General features: G+C 43.2%; 2 protein-coding genes across 3 annotated transcripts; both read right to left on the bottom strand.

Moving 5' to 3' along the window:
* Window positions 1-355: 355 nt before the first annotated feature.
* Window positions 356-2,873, bottom strand: LOC139297888 (zona pellucida sperm-binding protein 3-like). Its single transcript, XM_070920698.1, has 8 exons — window positions 2,394-2,873; window positions 2,200-2,312; window positions 2,017-2,123; window positions 1,707-1,878; window positions 1,489-1,603; window positions 1,339-1,418; window positions 1,145-1,233; window positions 356-1,062 (listed from the first exon to the last, which is right to left on the bottom strand). The coding sequence occupies exons 1-8, from the start codon at window positions 2,871-2,873 to the stop codon at window positions 356-358; spliced, it is 1,863 nt and encodes a 620-aa protein (XP_070776799.1).
* A 2,885-nt stretch (window positions 2,874-5,758) lies between these two features.
* On the bottom strand, window positions 5,759-16,006 carry LOC139297553 (sodium-dependent lysophosphatidylcholine symporter 1-B-like). 2 transcript variants are annotated; one of them, XM_070920277.1, is made up of 14 exons: window positions 15,923-16,006; window positions 14,299-14,427; window positions 13,554-13,678; window positions 10,453-10,576; window positions 10,280-10,358; window positions 10,041-10,192; window positions 9,869-9,959; window positions 8,910-9,028; window positions 8,555-8,638; window positions 6,913-6,996; window positions 6,701-6,813; window positions 6,458-6,601; window positions 6,060-6,236; window positions 5,759-5,813 (listed from the first exon to the last, which is right to left on the bottom strand). In XM_070920277.1, the coding sequence occupies exons 1-14, from the start codon at window positions 16,004-16,006 to the stop codon at window positions 5,759-5,761; spliced, it is 1,560 nt and encodes a 519-aa protein (XP_070776378.1). The 2 variants fall into 2 exon arrangements, with proteins under 2 accessions (XP_070776378.1, XP_070776379.1); XM_070920278.1 differs by having other exon boundaries at window positions 14,299-14,421.
* Window positions 16,007-16,231: the final 225 nt, after the last annotated feature.

Genomic DNA, 16,231 nt, shown 5'->3' with positions numbered 1-16,231 from the left:
CATTTGAATGCAATGTTATTTCAGCCCTCTCTTCTTTGGCCTCAAGTCTGTGCACAGTATGATACAGACACAAGTAGATAGTGTTAGACTCTGACTTCCCCTTTTTTGGACACTTGTAATTGTCAGGAGTAATATTGACATGGCTTAATTGATCTGTTAACTACTATTAGCATTCATAATGTTAAATATCAAATCTTCAAATTAAACATTTAGAAAAGAAGTGGCGTCTTAGTCTGATGTCAAGTTATGACAAAAGAATCCATCGGCATTTTCATGTTTTTATTGAAATGAGTCAGAATATTCTTCTGTTATGGAGAGTTACAACAGTCTTTAAGCAGAGTACTTTAAACTAATACTACCTCCATGTGAAATACCAGGTCATCTCCCTATCATCTACTAAATCTGTAAGACCGTCATCACTCTTCCACTTCACCTCAGAGGCCATCATCCTGTCACCCTCTTCATCTCTACCTGTATGCTTCCTGTTTTCCTCCTCGCCTTCGGAGACCAGTGGCCGTAACTCTCTCTGTCGGCTGACTTCTGACGGTAACATTTGCTCCAACTGCACCCAGTGACGCAGCACTTCACCTTCCTTCTGATTCGAATGGATCGCCTGCTGTACGTCAGATATATCATCTTTACCTTCAAATCCCTCTTCCTCCTCTTCTTCACTCTCTGAAAAACGCTCTTGTACTCTATGACCTGATCCATCCTCTTCAGGCTGATTTAAATCCTTCACTTCAGACTCTTTCTTCTCCTCCTCTAAGACCCTCTCCCTAAAACCCAACTCATCTAACTCAGGTTCTGCCATCACGCTAAGGACACTTTCCTCTTCATCAAGCTGCTCCTCTTCATCTGTGTAGACTTCTTCTTCTTCCTCCTCCTTTATTACATCTGCACTTTCCCACAGGTTCTCATGACTGTGCAGTTCATCAGTGTAATGATTGACTGTGGCCTCGCCTTCCCTGCTCATGCTGACTGAGGAGGGACTGACTGGTAGAAAGCCATCTTCTGCTGTGTACGGCTGGTCAGAGACCAGCAATGACCCACTGCTGGCAGAGCCTTGAAGAAAAGCGATAAAGCATAAACGGGTGTATAAATGTTTCCTTGAAATCTAAGCAAGGCTATAAAAAGTGCCTCATACCTTCCATCATGGCCCTCCGCGGTTTAGAGGTCACACATTGGGAATCACAGCACTCACATATGGAGTCGTCCCCAGTAAGGGCCTTCCACCTGTCATGGCAAATGCACAAATATGCTCAAACCTCTTAGAGTCAGCAGCAAGAACAGTCACCTATAGTCCTGGAATGGAAATGAATTCATAGCATCAAGGCTCACCTGTTCCCTCTGTAGGTGCATGATTTGTGTGCGGGACCCGGGTCTTCAGGTGTTACAAACAATTTGCAGTGAATATTGACCTAAAAATGGAACCAGTTTTAAGCTGCAGTTAAAACTGTGTGAATCCGGAGAATTATGATCCATGCTCACCTCCGTGTCAGGGTCAGAAGTGAACTGGAAAGCCTCAAGGGAGAATCTCAGGGTCTTGTCTGTCCGCGAGATGAACTGAGAGGCCCCTGGGTCTCTCTTGCTGTCCAGCATACAGCTATGGATGACAACAATATAAAACTAATATTGGCGAATTGCAAATCAGGAAACCAAGGGTAAACCAAAAAGAGTTTAAATGCATTACTCTCCATAATACTCACCCAAAATTGTCAATGATGGTGTATTTGAGGGATGATTTAGAACCACTGGATGGTGTAGCATAGCAGCTACTGATGTACAGTTTCCCACCAGTTGGGAGATGAGGAGCAATCACCTGGAAATTAACCGTCTTTCCAAGCTGGTACACCTTGGCTGCTTGTCTGCTCCATGAATCTAAGAGTTCATTCAAATTATATATATATATATATATATATATATATATTCCATTTGATGTGATCAACATTCAATAACATTTGCACTGAAAAGGGAAGCAGCTCTTAATCGCTACAATCCACACTTCTTTAAACATACCATCCATCAACTCGATCTGGAAGTCAGTTGGACTTCCTTTCAGCCTTTTACGCACAACAGCAGTTTTCCAAGTGGGCTGCACGGTCAGCTGGTACACGTGATGGTTGCTGGACAGGAGGTTGGAGGGTGTAAATAGTGGGATTTAACACACGATGTCAAAAATTGCCAAGAGACGAGTCTGACCTTTGATAACGGCATTCAATGTCGACATCGATCCGGTGCGCTCTGCTTGGGAAACGTTTTGGCGAGGGCTCATAATGGAGCACGAATTTGTAGACCAGATAACCGCGGGGCGTCTGTCAGGAGGGGTCAGACACTGTGATGTCAAGATCATTCAGGGAGAGTCTGGAAACAAATGACACGCGTGGAAATCTCACCTGGCGCACGGCATCACACGCTGTCAGGGGATACGTGAAGAGCAGGTCGCCGTACGGTCTGAGCACCCCGTTGCTTCTGCAGGTGTCGCCTAATTTCAGCTCCTCTGCATCTGCGCGAAGACCGTAGAAAGCTGGTTTGACCCGCACGACAAAGTCAGACGTGGAGCAGCTCACAGAGACGTCTGGGAGGTGAGCAAAGTCCGACGGGATCTTTGCCTCGGGTTCGCCTGGACGCACGGATCGAGGTGTGCCAGGTGTCGGAGGGGGGTAGGGCCTGTGGGGACCGAGTTGAGACAATGGAGAAGTGCCGGCAGGTAACCTTTGGGAGGGTCTTCTGTCGCCTGTTGTTGACAGCTTGATTGCTTTGGATTTCGGCGAACCCAGTTTGAAAACCTTTTTCCTTCCAGTGTCCACTGCACAGCTGAGGAGGCCAAGTGATAAAACACTCCACAAAATATAGAGACGCCACTTTGTTTTCATCGCAACAGGCTGCTGTCCTCCTACCTTTCCCGCTCGATCTGCGCGTGAAAGCGCCCCCAGTCACGGCTGGAGGTAATTAGAGGCGAGGACACAGGAAGCAGGTTCAGCTCAGCCTCGGTTTGGTTGATTTCAGTCTTTAAGCTGCAGATTTCTTTGTTTAATCGTTGTCTTGATTCTTGTCACAATATCTTGACGTAACAAGCTGACTTAAAGAGAAACAAGTGAAATGATTCAGCCCTCAGGTTTTTAGAACATGAAAATAAGGTTAAATGATGAAACTAGTATTTAATGGGGATATGGCTCTTTTTTTTTATTTTTTTTATTTTTTTTAAATGGCACTTTTTTTCAGCATTGTTCATTGGGGAGGCAACGTTTTACAGAAGCAGTGGACACACGGGCCAGTATGTTTTTAATGTGTTCATATCTTTTAATTGGTTTAATTGATTTCTTCGGAGACCCCTTGCGTTCCCCCTGATAACAGAAACAGTTGGTCCAGTCCAGCTGTAACACACTGCCAGTGTAGGGAAAGACTCTGCAGACACTACAGAAAGGAGAGATGATGGGACACTTTACATTCTGCATATATTGCTCATTACTCCGACAGTAAACAGCCACTGGCTGTGAGCACAGCTGAAGCTGCTCTGCCTGTCTGTGGTGGTTGAAACGTGATTTAAAAGTTTTAATAACTATTAAACTAAAATATTCAGCTTTCATCAAGGGGCCAAATACTTTAAGTTCGAGGGCCCACTGCCTACCACTGCTGTATTTTTAACCACTTTTATGTAGTAGAATTGATGTATCTGGCAAATAAACCTCAACAAGGTATCTGCTGAAACAAGTTGTTAAATATTGTACACATGAAAAGGTGGGGGAGAGTTTTGGACATTGCAACCACATCACAGGCTCTTCTCTGTTTTGGCAAACTTTATTCACAGACTTAAAATCGCAATTCTACAGCACATGAACTTGTCTCTTCACTGATTAACAGGTTTCTCATCAAGGTCAAACTTAGAAAAAAGTATTTACATATTATACATACAGCAGCGTATAAACACCAAGGAGACAGGAGAGACGTAATGTGATTCCTCAGGTTCATTCAGTGCAATTTCAAAACCCTAAAAAGTATGCAGGTCTATATTCAGTTTTAAAGATTTTTTTAAATTAATAGCTTAACCTTAAGATCATGTCAGGTTAAATCAAGCCATCTCCTGCTAACATTATAATACAAAATCTGGGTTTGGGCTGCTGTTTTTGAGTCACAATACTGTAAAGGCAGTGTGTTTATCACATTACAGCATTTTCTTTTCTTAGAAAAAGAAAAAACCCACCATTTTGATGTTTTCAAACGTTTTCAACAGGACTTGAAAATCACTGTCACATATCCATCAATAATTGTTCACTGTTAATAAATTATTATACACATGTGCTTTCATAAGAAAAAATATAATCCCTTAGACATTTTGTTTAAATAAATAGTTAAATAAAGCATTTTTCCTCCCCTGGGAAGTGGGAACATGCTAGATGACTTCAAACTGGAGTTGACTTTGCAGTGAAAGCACATTCAGAAATATCTATTAAGCCCTAATGGAGATTGGCTGAAATATTAAAGCACAAAGAGGTGTGAAGGGAAACACTTTGCAAAAAGAAACCAAATAATCTGAGTAACAAGTTCAACAGAAAATCTCATTGCAACTAATCATACAAGATGTGTGTGTAAGGCAGCGATTCAGCCTACATACAGTATGTCATACCAAAAGGTGCCTTTTCCCCTTCAGAAGATTCAAGTACACTTAAAGTTTTTGCCTTATATGAAGTGATTTATAACAAACAACAGAAGGAAAAGGAGAAATTGTAGCACAGCTCCATACAACTCCAATTAGTGGAATGGTGCTGGTATGCCTTTTATAAATAAGGCCTGATACTGTATATTTCCTTCAGAGCACCGTCTGAATTGAAAGTCAAACAAGCCCGACCTAAGACATGGTAAACATCAAAAGGTAGCATCACACTCCAGTGTGCACGAGTAAAGGTCCGATCTTGTAAACCAGCACATAAATACTTCAATAATACCACAAAATCACAAGCTGTGTCCCAATTCCATCCTTTACTAACCAGGTTCTCAGTATGTAGTGCATTCACTCAGGATGGGTATAGAAACAGAGCTGATGGATGCCACTGTCCCACAATGCAATGCACAAAAGAAATGGAGGAGCTGTTAACAACTAGTCAAGGTAAATAACATTGTTGACAGGTACAGGGACATTTCAGTAAACAGTAAAGTAACAGGTCTGTGGATCAAGTTTGATTTCTCTTTGACGCCACCATGATAAAATGACTACAGCTCCCATGAGTCTTTGCCACACACTTATAAGAGCTGTAGTTGTTGAACAAACACATGTTTTACCTCCTTTTATATGATGAGGTGATCAGATTTCACTTTTCAGTAGTAGATACCCATTTAGTTTAAAATAAGAACAGATCCCAGTGCTGTGTTTCAGCTTAACAATGAAAGAAAGGACTTTGGCTCTAAACTACTTGAAAAAGTGATACACTGTGTACATTTGTAGATTGGTTATGATATATATTTAGTTTGGTTATGATATATATTTAGTTTAAGTAGATGCAGTTTAATTGGGACACAGCTGGAGATAAAAGACATCATATCAACTTCTTGAAGCACACATAAGGTAACACTGGTTGGCCACTAGAGGGCGACGTAAACCTGTGTGATCCACCGGAGGGAGCCGGTCTATGCTGATGATGTGTGGGCAGCAGTGGTGGTCTGTGGTCTCTCGCCTTGCCAGTCAAGATAGTTGGTGGTCATGTCCCTCGACAGCCTGTGCAAACATGTAAAGCAGCGGTGGTCGTTGGCTGGTTCTCCGACGCTACACCGTGCTCCCAAGCGCTGAAGTTTCAGATTCAGAATCTGCTTCAGAGTCCCTGTTAGAGGACCAGACAGGGTGAACAACACATGCCAACACTGGAGCAAAGCAGTTTTTTTTTTAAAGGTTTCATTTGTATTTAGCTCAGGTGTTCAGAGCAGAACTGAATTTAGCATCTCGCTGCTTTGTTTACTGTGGTCATGCACGAGCCCTGTTGCACAACAAAAGGTGCCTAGCCTTGTTCAGTTATCCTGAATCAAGCATAGACTTCTGTGTTGTTGTGTTTTGAGTGCTTTTCACTTACAGCATTTCCTTGAGTAGTTTTCGGTTGCCAAGCCTCCTTTCTTCATCAATAGGGTAGGTCTTAAATATCAACAGGCCCACAGCAATAAGAACCACAGGCACAGGAGACACCAGCACCTTCAGAGTTAAACTGACCGCCTCAGGTTGTGAGCAGCTCCCGGTCACATACCCGGCAAATCTGCGAAAAAATGCAGATGGAGGGAGGAAAAGTTGAGCTGATGAGAGTACAGTTTGGCAAGTTAGGTGACGGATTAAGTGATTGTTGACCACATGACCACTGGGCCAATGATCTGTAACATGGAGCCAATCTCATATAGTTGGAGATCACAAACATGGGAATTATTTATAATAAAATGGCTACAGATATGAATAATAAAAGAAATGAATCAGTTAACTCACTTCAAACTCAGTGTGGAGATACCCAGAGATACTCCAGAGGCAAACTTGAGAAAGAACACATAGAAGGAGTAGAAGAGGGCTTCGTGACCGTGGATGTCTGGGTTCCTGACCTTGAAGTCGTCCACTACATCGGGAAGCATTGACCTGAAAAGCACAAACACAACATTTAGAAGGAAACTCAAGACACAGGTGACTAAAATCCACATCTGCATATGGATCCAGGGGTTCTGCAGATAAACTCACCAAGGCAGGAGGAAAGCTGCCGCCACGCTCACACCGGCCGCCACCGAGACCATGTAAGAAATGATCAGGTTGCTCTTGATGCTGATGATTAGGATCATGAAGGGTACTGCCCACTAGAGAAAGAGACAGAATGAAGTGAGCAGTTCCATAACAACACACCGTCTTATTAATTAATGCCTTTGTTGTGCCAAAAAGCTTTTTTTTTTTCTTACAGAGATGCCGAAGTAAACTGCCATCTTCTTCCCAAACCGGGTCAGAAACCACTGCCACCACGGGATGGTTAGAGCCCCAGCGAGCTGGAAACAATGTGACACAGAACCATCAGCATTGTTGACATTAAATATCATTTATGCAGGATTGAAAAAGAGCAACAGGACAATAATAAAAACATCTGATTTAACTGGAATCATTCAATCAGATGAAGCTGTTTAGCCTTTAATTTCATTCTTGAAGCCGTGGATTATATTGTTTTTTATATTTATATTTATCTGTACTCTCGCATTGTTAATGATAACATTGATAATATATCTAACATGTATTTTGTATTTGAGAAAAACTTGAAACCTGGAGTCAAGGAAAGAATTGCCAGTTGTATCACTTGCATTGTTATTGGCGAGGCACGATCAGAGCCGCAGTGTCCTCTGTGATCTTGAGGTTTTTGCAGCCTGTTACTATCTGTAACTTTTTATTTAGGTGGAAATCTGCCCATATAATGACCAGGGACTAAAATCAACTTTTAGTTTGAAATTTAAGTCTTGGCTGGAGTATGTCATTTCCTGTGGTGTATATGGTTTTATATAACCATGTTATTTGTTTTGTTATTTTTGGTAGTTGAAATAAAATTGTCACAGATGCCACAAAAATATGAAATAAGGGTACAACATTTCTTCATTTCATTTCTGCCAATTACATGAAAATATAAATCCTATATTCCCTTCTAAAGAAATGTCTGGAAATCATGAAATAGTAAATAAGTACAAAGCACTATAAAAACCTCAATATATCTAAAATCCTGCAGGCTAAATAATAACCGAATATTTGTACGCTAATTTCTAAGACACATTCTCCATTAAAAATCAAATCAAAATTCTAACTGGGCTTCATTAAACTTCTGGAAAATGTGGGAACCGGAAAGAATAAAGTGACCACTGCAGGAGGAGGTCAAGGGACAGGGCAATCTGCTTTGTGTGGTCATGACTTAACCCTGCAGTGGGCAGACGACCTTCGACCTCTTAGCCAAACTTGGTCAAGCAGTGTTAAATGGCCACACAAGAACAATCCTGCTGCTGACAATTTAGCAGCCTGAGAAATAACTTGAACATCAACTGTGGGCAAATACAGTGGAAAATATTTCCTTTCTCCCCCCCAACTCCCACCTCTCCAATTATGATACATGGTGCCCAAAAATGTTTTCCACTCCTAATCAGAGGGAAAGGCACCAGAGCAGAAAGCAGCGAGAGGATGGAAAGGAGGGCGCAACCAATGGTGGCAGTTCCCATGGTGGCAGTGAAGGATCGCCAAGGCAACAAAAGCTCCACTGTGTGCCGGTCTCTCCCTTGATCTCCTGCTAACGCCATGTGAGTGTGCGACTGGGAGACAGGCTCCCAGGAGCCCAAACAACACCTCCTCTCACCCTGAAAATCTGCCCTTTCAGCCTCGGTAGCATGAGTCTCCTCACGTGAGGAAAGGCCTCAGAGTGCGGGCTGAAAACCCCACAAACACTGGCACCCTACTTCACGCCACAAAAACAGCCAAACAGACAGCAGATTTCACTGATGTCCTCCAAACCTCATACTGATTAGGACTTTTACCAGGGAGGTGAAGAGGCCTTCAGCGGAAAACAGAAACACTCACCATGATAACCAGGAGGATATTCTGGAAGTGGTTCCTATGGCCGAGAGTGTAGGTGATGAAAAGAGCAAAGTTTCCCTCCAGCAGCTGTAAAAGACAAATGAAGAAGAGTAGTGGTTTTATCTTTAGACATAGCTAGGCTAGCTGTTTCCCCTTGTTTCCAGTCTTTATGCTAAGCTAACTGTATCCTGGTTGTAGCCTCATTTAATGGACAGCTATAAGAGTGGTATCAATCTTCTCTTTAGATGAGAAGTTATTTCTCAAAACGTTGAATTATTCCTTAAACTATGACTTAATTAAATTAATTCAAAAGAAAATGTGCGTCCAATATGAGACGGATAATGAAACAAAGCTTTACCATGAAGGCCAGAGAGGTGAAGAGGAAGCCGAGGACCAGTTTGATGTATGGTTCGTGGCTCATCACCAGCCGCAGGCCCTGACAGAAGGAGAGGGGCTGGGATTTTTTTCGCCCGCTCTCTATAATCCAACAGGGAGGAAAGGAAAACAAAGATAAGACAGCTGCAACTCCTTGCTGTAAGGAATTTAAGGCCCAACACAGAGCCATTATGACAGGAAACAATGTTCTGGTATGCATCTAACTTGTATCTTTGGAGAAACAGTGTCTGCCAGAATGTGGCCACCACATTCTGACATTTTTTTTTTTTTTTTAGAGTTGGTGAAATATCTCCAACAGACAACTTATAAAGACTGATACAAAATTGGTTTTGCAAGACACCAGTAAGTCTCAAATCTTGGCTATGATGTCCTGGATCAAGTCCAAGTCCTAAACTGTGTGTTTCAGTCCTAAACAAGTCATTCTGCAGTCATTACCTCTTTTATTTTGAAATTTTAAAAAGGGTAATAGTGTGCTACATTTACAGAACTAATGAATGCTTTTACTTAATGAATGCGTTAATTTCAAACAAACTTTATAACATTCAAAAGAAAAATGATCAGGTGTGCCTTGCTTTGTTATTTCTGTTTGATCCTGTACATCCACGTGTGATGACCTGAGGTATCATCTGGTGTCTGTTGGTCCGCACTGACAAACACATCTTTCCCTCCCGCCCGCACACTGCGATTGGCTGCTGTCGGATTGATTCTGAGTATATTTGTTGTCAGGAAGAGTAAGAGTTGTTCTCTGCAAGTCAAAAGGCTCCAGCTGAAGTCACGAGTCATTGGTGTTAAAGTCAGTCTTTTTTGATTTTGTCAGAGTCTAAAGTCCTCAGAGTCCACTGCTCTACATTAAACATTACAAATATTCCACCTTGCCATTGGACACACAAGAACGTCTCTTGCTATTTCATGGATTCATACCTTTTTGCTCCTTCACACCAAAAAACAAGATGGCTGCACAGAGGACGTAGATGATGCAGATGACCCCTGAAGCAGTCAAGTAAGCTTGTTTCTGAGGACAGAAAAAGACAGCATTAGCTTGGACTAGCTGCAGATATACTCATTTATCAGACACAATGCAAAAGAGACTCACCGTGTCATCCAGTGTAACTCTGGACATGTTGATTTTGGTTGCGTTGCTGCTGTCGGGGACATCAGGCTCAGTGGGACAATCTGCACTGCCACCCACTATCTGTCCCTGGATCGCAGTACCCAGAACTGTGCCCAGAACCTCCACCATCATACCTGAGAGCAACACAGAAACACAGCGTCAGCTCACGAACCACAACACGCAAGTAAAAAACGCTCGGTCACGTAGGAGTGCTGACGTACGATAAGCGGTGGCAGAGTCCCTCTCTTTCTGGTCGTTGCTGATGAACATGGTGAGGGCTGAATATGGTACATGGAAGCACTGCAAACGTACACAAACACAAAAGTTAGGCTAGTGTACACATTGGGACCAGGTGGAAACAAAGTGCCGGGGAGTGTGAACATGACATACTGACCGTCTGCATTGACTGGAAGAGGCAGTAAAAGATCAGGTACCAGACGACCTTCCCTTGCTCAAAAGGAGGCACGTACCAGATCAGCAAGTAGGTCAGCACCGCAAACGGGGTAGAGCATAGGATCCTGGTAAGAAAAGGGGTGGAGATTGTTGTTAGGGGACATATTTAAAAAAAGATTTGCAGTGTTTTCTATAGGCAATGTTTAGTCTCATTTGAGTGACTACAGTGGAGGTCACTTTGCATTACGTTTGGCCTGAGACAAAAAGTGTGTCCAGTCTGCTGCTAAAGAGTGTTTAAACAAATTCTGCCAACTGTTACTGTAGCTTTACCCCCCGCCCCCATCCCCCCCTTTCATTTTTCCTCCCTTGCAGTCACTTCTTTTCTACTCTCTCATGCCGCTTTGTGAATAATCCCCCTAATCCTGCCTTGTTAGGGCTCGTGTGTGGGGCTCAGTCTGGACTGCATAAGGAGACGAGGCCTCTCTGGCCCACCTCGCTCTCACCCCTCTCACTCTCAGCAGCCTTTTTTCCTCAGTTTTGTATGACCTCCAGCTGACCTCGGGGCAGAGAAGCTGGTGCCATCTCAGAAACTTGTTTTTTTAAAACAGTCCAGATAAAACTCCCAGTGAAAATGAGTAAATCAAACTTTTTCTTTTACACAAGCCATTACAGTTAGAAGTCAGGCACTGCTGCCAGGCAGGAGGGAAAAAAAACATACAAGATATTTTTCTCATGCTGTCATCAACACAAGTCCGTTATTCATTGAACAGAAAATGTATCATTAAGTCATTGTAGTTTTGCTGCTTATGTGACGGTAAGCTGAATACTTTTAGGTTTAAGACTGTTGGTCGAGTAAAACAAGCAACATTTCAAGAAGTCACCTTGGGCTGCTCGAATTTGTGACTGTGAAAAAGTGTGATTCACTGTTTTCTGACATTTTATAGAGCAAACAATTAACTGAAAAAAAAATAGCTGGAAGATGAATCGATAATGAAAACAGTTAATTGCTGCTTTATAGTTGAGAGCTGGACTCTCACCCTCCTGCGTTTTTGCCTCTAATTTTAGATTTTTGAGCTGTCATGCAAGAGAGATACAGTGCCGGCTCTCCCCGAGGCCGTATCACCGAACACAGAGAGATGTTTCTTTATTGAACGTGACACTTCTGCGCTCACACACGGTTGTTTGAAAATCCCCCCACCCACCTCCCTTCTTGTGTGACACATGTGAGAAATAAGAAAGAAAGCACCTCCATGTAATGTCTGAGTGAATTGGGTTAATGAGAGCTAAATTATCTGGAAATAGAGGCCAGGTTGCGACTGTTCGACACACTGGCTGATTACACACACACACACACACACACCACACAGACACAGACACAGACAGATTCTTGATGTAGCACATTTGTCAGTAAGGACAGGAAATTACCTTGGAGGGACATAAATCAATGTGTAAAGTACCCACACAAAAACACTGATCATGTGTTTCAAATAACTTCATCAGCAAACAAGGCTAAAGAAAGGACACGTGAGGACATCTGTGTGTTCTTATCTAACGGCTGGTTGTTTCACTTCAATTTGAAATGCCACACAGTCCACAGAGGATCATGTACATGTTGCCTTTTTTAACAATGACCTCCATTATTTCAACCAAACATGCCGCTTGACCCAAGGTAACCTTTCTCTGCTTCTGCCAAACCCCCTCCCAAACAGTCTAGGAGAACACACACACACACACACACACACACACACACACACACACACACACACACACACACACACACACACACACACACACACACACACACACACACACACACACACACACACACACACACACACACACACACACACACACACACACACACACACACACACACACACACACACACACACACACACACACACACACACACACACACACAAAGATGGACACACCCCTATTGGTTTGAAGCTGATGGTGTGTTGTGGGTTGGACCAATCGCAGCAGAAGCTGGCAAATTCCCCTCCCCCTCCTTCCCATACAAGTGCACTTTCTGCACAGCCGGCATTTCTGACTCAAATACCCACAATGCTCAAGATATCACTGTGACATCATGTGAGAAAAAATGCCCCTAAAATATTTAGATCTGCTCCAGTGCAAATGATATCATGGCCTTAAGCAATGGTTTCTGAAACAGACAATCTTGTCACATCCAGCCACCACCCCACACACACACACACACACACACACACAAACACACACACTTTCACTCTACGAGCAGAATGTCAAGGTCATCTTCCTTCACAAACTGACTGCTACTGTCAGTATTACATGGCCAAATGACATCGGCCGTATACAGAACCGATTGTTACAGAAGTCATCTTCTGCTCTGAAGCAGAGCGTTTGGATATTACAATTTTACAACCTGCACTTTTCCTTGCTTCATGCGGAGCCTTTCAGTGCTTAAGGTGAAAATATATTAAAACATACAGTATATCCAGCCTGTTCAGGGTTGCAGGGAGCTCAAGCTAATGCCAACACTATTTTGGCAAGAGGAAGTGGGGATATCCTCGACTGGTCACCATGAGATCTTTGCAAACAAATCAAATCCATGCACACACATTTAAAAAGGTACCCCCAGGTAGTTTTTGACCACTAGTACTAGAACTTCCAGCGAGTAAATATGGATGTATCTATTTTGCTACAAGCTTACAGGCTTCCAGCTGTTCAATTAACTTCACACAATGCCAAGTCACTTCAAAAAGTTAAACTAAAAGTTAAAACAGCTGGTTCTGCTACACATCTGCATCTAGAATGAGGTGAAGACAAACTCGCTGATGCTTCAGCTGCTGTTTGTTTACGCGTGTTACACTGTGTTTCACACACATTTATACAGACATTCCTGAACTCTTACCACTTATTCTTCCTCAGTAGCCACTTCATCCCTGTTGCCATGGTTACTGCCAACGGCTCATGAGCTGGTTTTTGCCAGTACATTTGCCTCAAATTTCCAACCCCACTCAATATCCTATCTACTCATTTTCAGTATTCCCTTATCGCAGCTTAATATCCTCTTTTGCTTTGTCCTGAAATAATGTGGTGCTGTGAGATTCAGACACCTACCAGGGCATCATGCGGCCGATGCTGGTCCATCTACTCCGGCTCACCAGGAAACCAACTGTTGGGTCTGTGACGGCATCCCAGGCCCGGCCCACGAACAAGATGATAGAGGCATGGGATGGATCCAGCTGAAGGGACACAAAGTGGAAAAAGAGTGAGGCATGAAACCAAAACAAAGAGGATGCCAAATACCTCATACAGCACTGCTAGTGACTGATTCAAAAGAGCCAAGACACCAGTGAGGTTGTGGAGACATTTCGAATGTGCTTAGAATGAAATAAACAACTGTGCCATTTGTTTAAGAACAAAGTAGCATTCAGAGCCACTCTAATGATCTCATATCTTGAGCTGGATGGCCTTTGCACAAGTTCCTACTGTGTACAGTGGAAAAGTCTAATTTGCTAATTGAGTAACAAAGCAAAGCAGTAGGAGTCCAGGTTAATGCGCTTGACCGACTGCTGCAGGATGGAGACTGTTAAAGTGATACAGGGCTGAGAAGGGCAAACACAAGCTTTGGCCTTCAAGCCAATCAGTGTGTGTCACTACGGGGGAAATGCAAAGATAAGGAAATTAGTCTCCAACTTATATTGTGCAGAATTAACAAATGGATGAACTTTGTTTTATAGACTATTGAATATAAAATATTCCAACAACTTTTTCCAGTTGTCTTTCTTCTTATTAAGTCAGATGTGTAATATGTAAAAGTGATTTCACCCTTCCCATTTTTCGTGTGTTTCTTGTCAATCACCTGAGCCACATCCAGCAGGTAGATCTGGAGGAAGAAGCCCAGAGCGCTGCCCGTGATCTGGTAGGGAGCCCCACCGATGGCATAGCATAGTTTGCTCCACACAGACAGACGAGTTCTCAGGTCCTTTGGCTGGAAGACAAGGGGGGGGGGGTGGGTGTAATGCAGTTAGTTTGTGCATCTGACTGTAAGCGCTTAAATGCTCATATTCCCAGTGGAGCTATGAATTACTGTGAAGTGATGTGGGCGGCGGTGCGCTACATGATCATTATCTACAGCTCTCCTCTGTAGTGTGGAGTGTATTTAATCCATCCCTCTGTCCATAACTCTTGCTGTTGTGTTAAACAACCTGTTTCCATGAAGGACTGAGATTGGCTAACTTCCCTCACCCCACTGGTCAGATTAGAGATAAATCCCCAGTGGCGAGTGTGGTGTGTGGTGTGTGGTGTGGTGTGTGTGAAACTATGAGGTTACTGTAGTTCACACACACTCACACTACATCATGGAGACTCCAGCGCAGCCATTGGCTCCAGCAATAGGATGTTGGTGGTAGTGTGATATTTCATGCCAAGTAGCTAACAGTCAGCTGGCAGCGTAGGGTCTTATCACATCCCACAGCCACAGCCAATCACCTGTACCGGTCTGATGATGTAGGCAAAGGTGGTCTATACACCCTGATGCACAGCAGCCACAGACACGAGAGCAGCATCACCTCATGCTGTAAGCAAATCGCTGCCTCCCCACAAATCACAAAACCTTCAGCATACCAAGTCCACGCTGGCGTAATTAATAATTGTGAAACTAAAACTAAAGCTACATGAAGAAATACCGCCGCAAAGAAATTGCACGCAACTTCCAAGAAGTTACATGAAATGTTTTCTATTTGAATAAGAGGTATTTAAGGCATATCTGAATTCAGTCCCAATGTGAAATGTCCGGCGATCTGATATTGCTGATGCAAGAGTGGTCACGGAGCAGACATGATGTGGAAGGTTTTTAAGGCTGTAAACGGATAAAATGCAACGCTGTCACACATTTTCCTATGAAATACCAACACTTGGGAATTACCTGGACGCTATTAGTCACATACAGTTGCCAATTTGAGTCCTTTAAGACTGGTTTAATACACACAAGCCTCTGTATAAGCACTCCAAGAGGCAGGTTGAGATGCTTTTTAACACCACAGACGTCTTTGTTGAACATACATTTAATTTTAGACTCTCAAACTAAACGAATCACAAATCCTGCAGCTCTGGAGCAGTAGCACCACGTCACGTTTCTGCGGCACATCTGTCATCACTAAAGGCTGCTAGATTTGACCAGATTCTACTATTTAAAATCACTTTTTCTTTTGAAGGGCAAGTTTAATTCAGACGTGGTCCCTTTAAAGCCGGTATGTCAGCCTCACGAGGCACGAGCAGCTGCCCGAGGACAGATGGACAAACCGGGTGAATTTCAAACACCGAGGACAAGTCAGGGGGGCATTTGAGAGGAAGTAACGACAGTTTATCAAACATTGCCTTCAATTTATGGCGCCTTTTTACGCTCCTGAAAAAACAGGGGCAACGCGGAGACACTTCGTTTTATAATAACCCCAGAAATCAAACATACAACGCCTTGTTCTTACCTTCGCCGTCTTGATCTCTGTATTTATAGGCTTGACTGATAGTAAACTCGCCGCGTATTGCTCGGCGCCCTCTCCTCGTGCCATTGTGCTTTCGAGAAGATGAAGTAAATTGTTGTTTTAATCGGTATCGTAATATTTCTCCGCGTCAGAAGCAAAAGGAAAAAGCCGCTTGTTCACAGCATCACGGTGTGTCTCTCAGTGCTGCCTGTCGTTGAGCCCACTCTCTTGTGTGCTGCTGTCCCCCGTCCATTCATTCCACTACGACGCATACGTCATTTATCGGCTAAATGCGAGAATGCCGCTTTTGCG

Source organism: Enoplosus armatus, chromosome 15 (genome assembly GCF_043641665.1).
Source record: "Enoplosus armatus isolate fEnoArm2 chromosome 15, fEnoArm2.hap1, whole genome shotgun sequence".
NCBI lineage: Eukaryota > Metazoa > Chordata > Actinopteri > Centrarchiformes > Enoplosidae > Enoplosus > Enoplosus armatus.
The sequence above is the reverse complement of the archived record's forward strand: the minus strand, read 5'-3'. Positions and strand labels throughout refer to the sequence as shown.

What these genes read in the sequence shown, in the direction of transcription:
- LOC139297553 (XM_070920277.1), bottom strand. Translation starts at nt 16,006, where the DNA reads ATGGCACGAGGAGAGGGCGCCGAGCAATACGCGGCGAGTTTACTATCA. An exon ending in TCACCTCTCTGGCCTTCATG is followed by an intron (nt 8,639 to 8,909) that starts GTAAAGCTTTGT and finishes TGTCTTTTACAG; the next exon opens with CTGCTGGAGGGAAACTTTGC. An exon ending in ATATCCTCCTGGTTATCATG is followed by an intron (nt 6,997 to 8,554) that starts GTGAGTGTTTCT and finishes CATTGTTTCCAG; the next exon opens with CTCGCTGGGGCTCTAACCAT.
- LOC139297888 (XM_070920698.1), bottom strand. Translation starts at nt 2,873, where the DNA reads ATGAAAACAAAGTGGCGTCTCTATATTTTGTGGAGTGTTTTATCACTT. An exon ending in CGTGTGATGCCGTGCGCCAG is followed by an intron (nt 2,313 to 2,393) that starts GTGAGATTTCCA and finishes CCCTCCTGACAG; the next exon opens with ACGCCCCGCGGTTATCTGGT. An exon ending in ATTGAATGCCGTTATCAAAG is followed by an intron (nt 2,124 to 2,199) that starts GTCAGACTCGTC and finishes CCTCCTGTCCAG; the next exon opens with CAACCATCACGTGTACCAGC.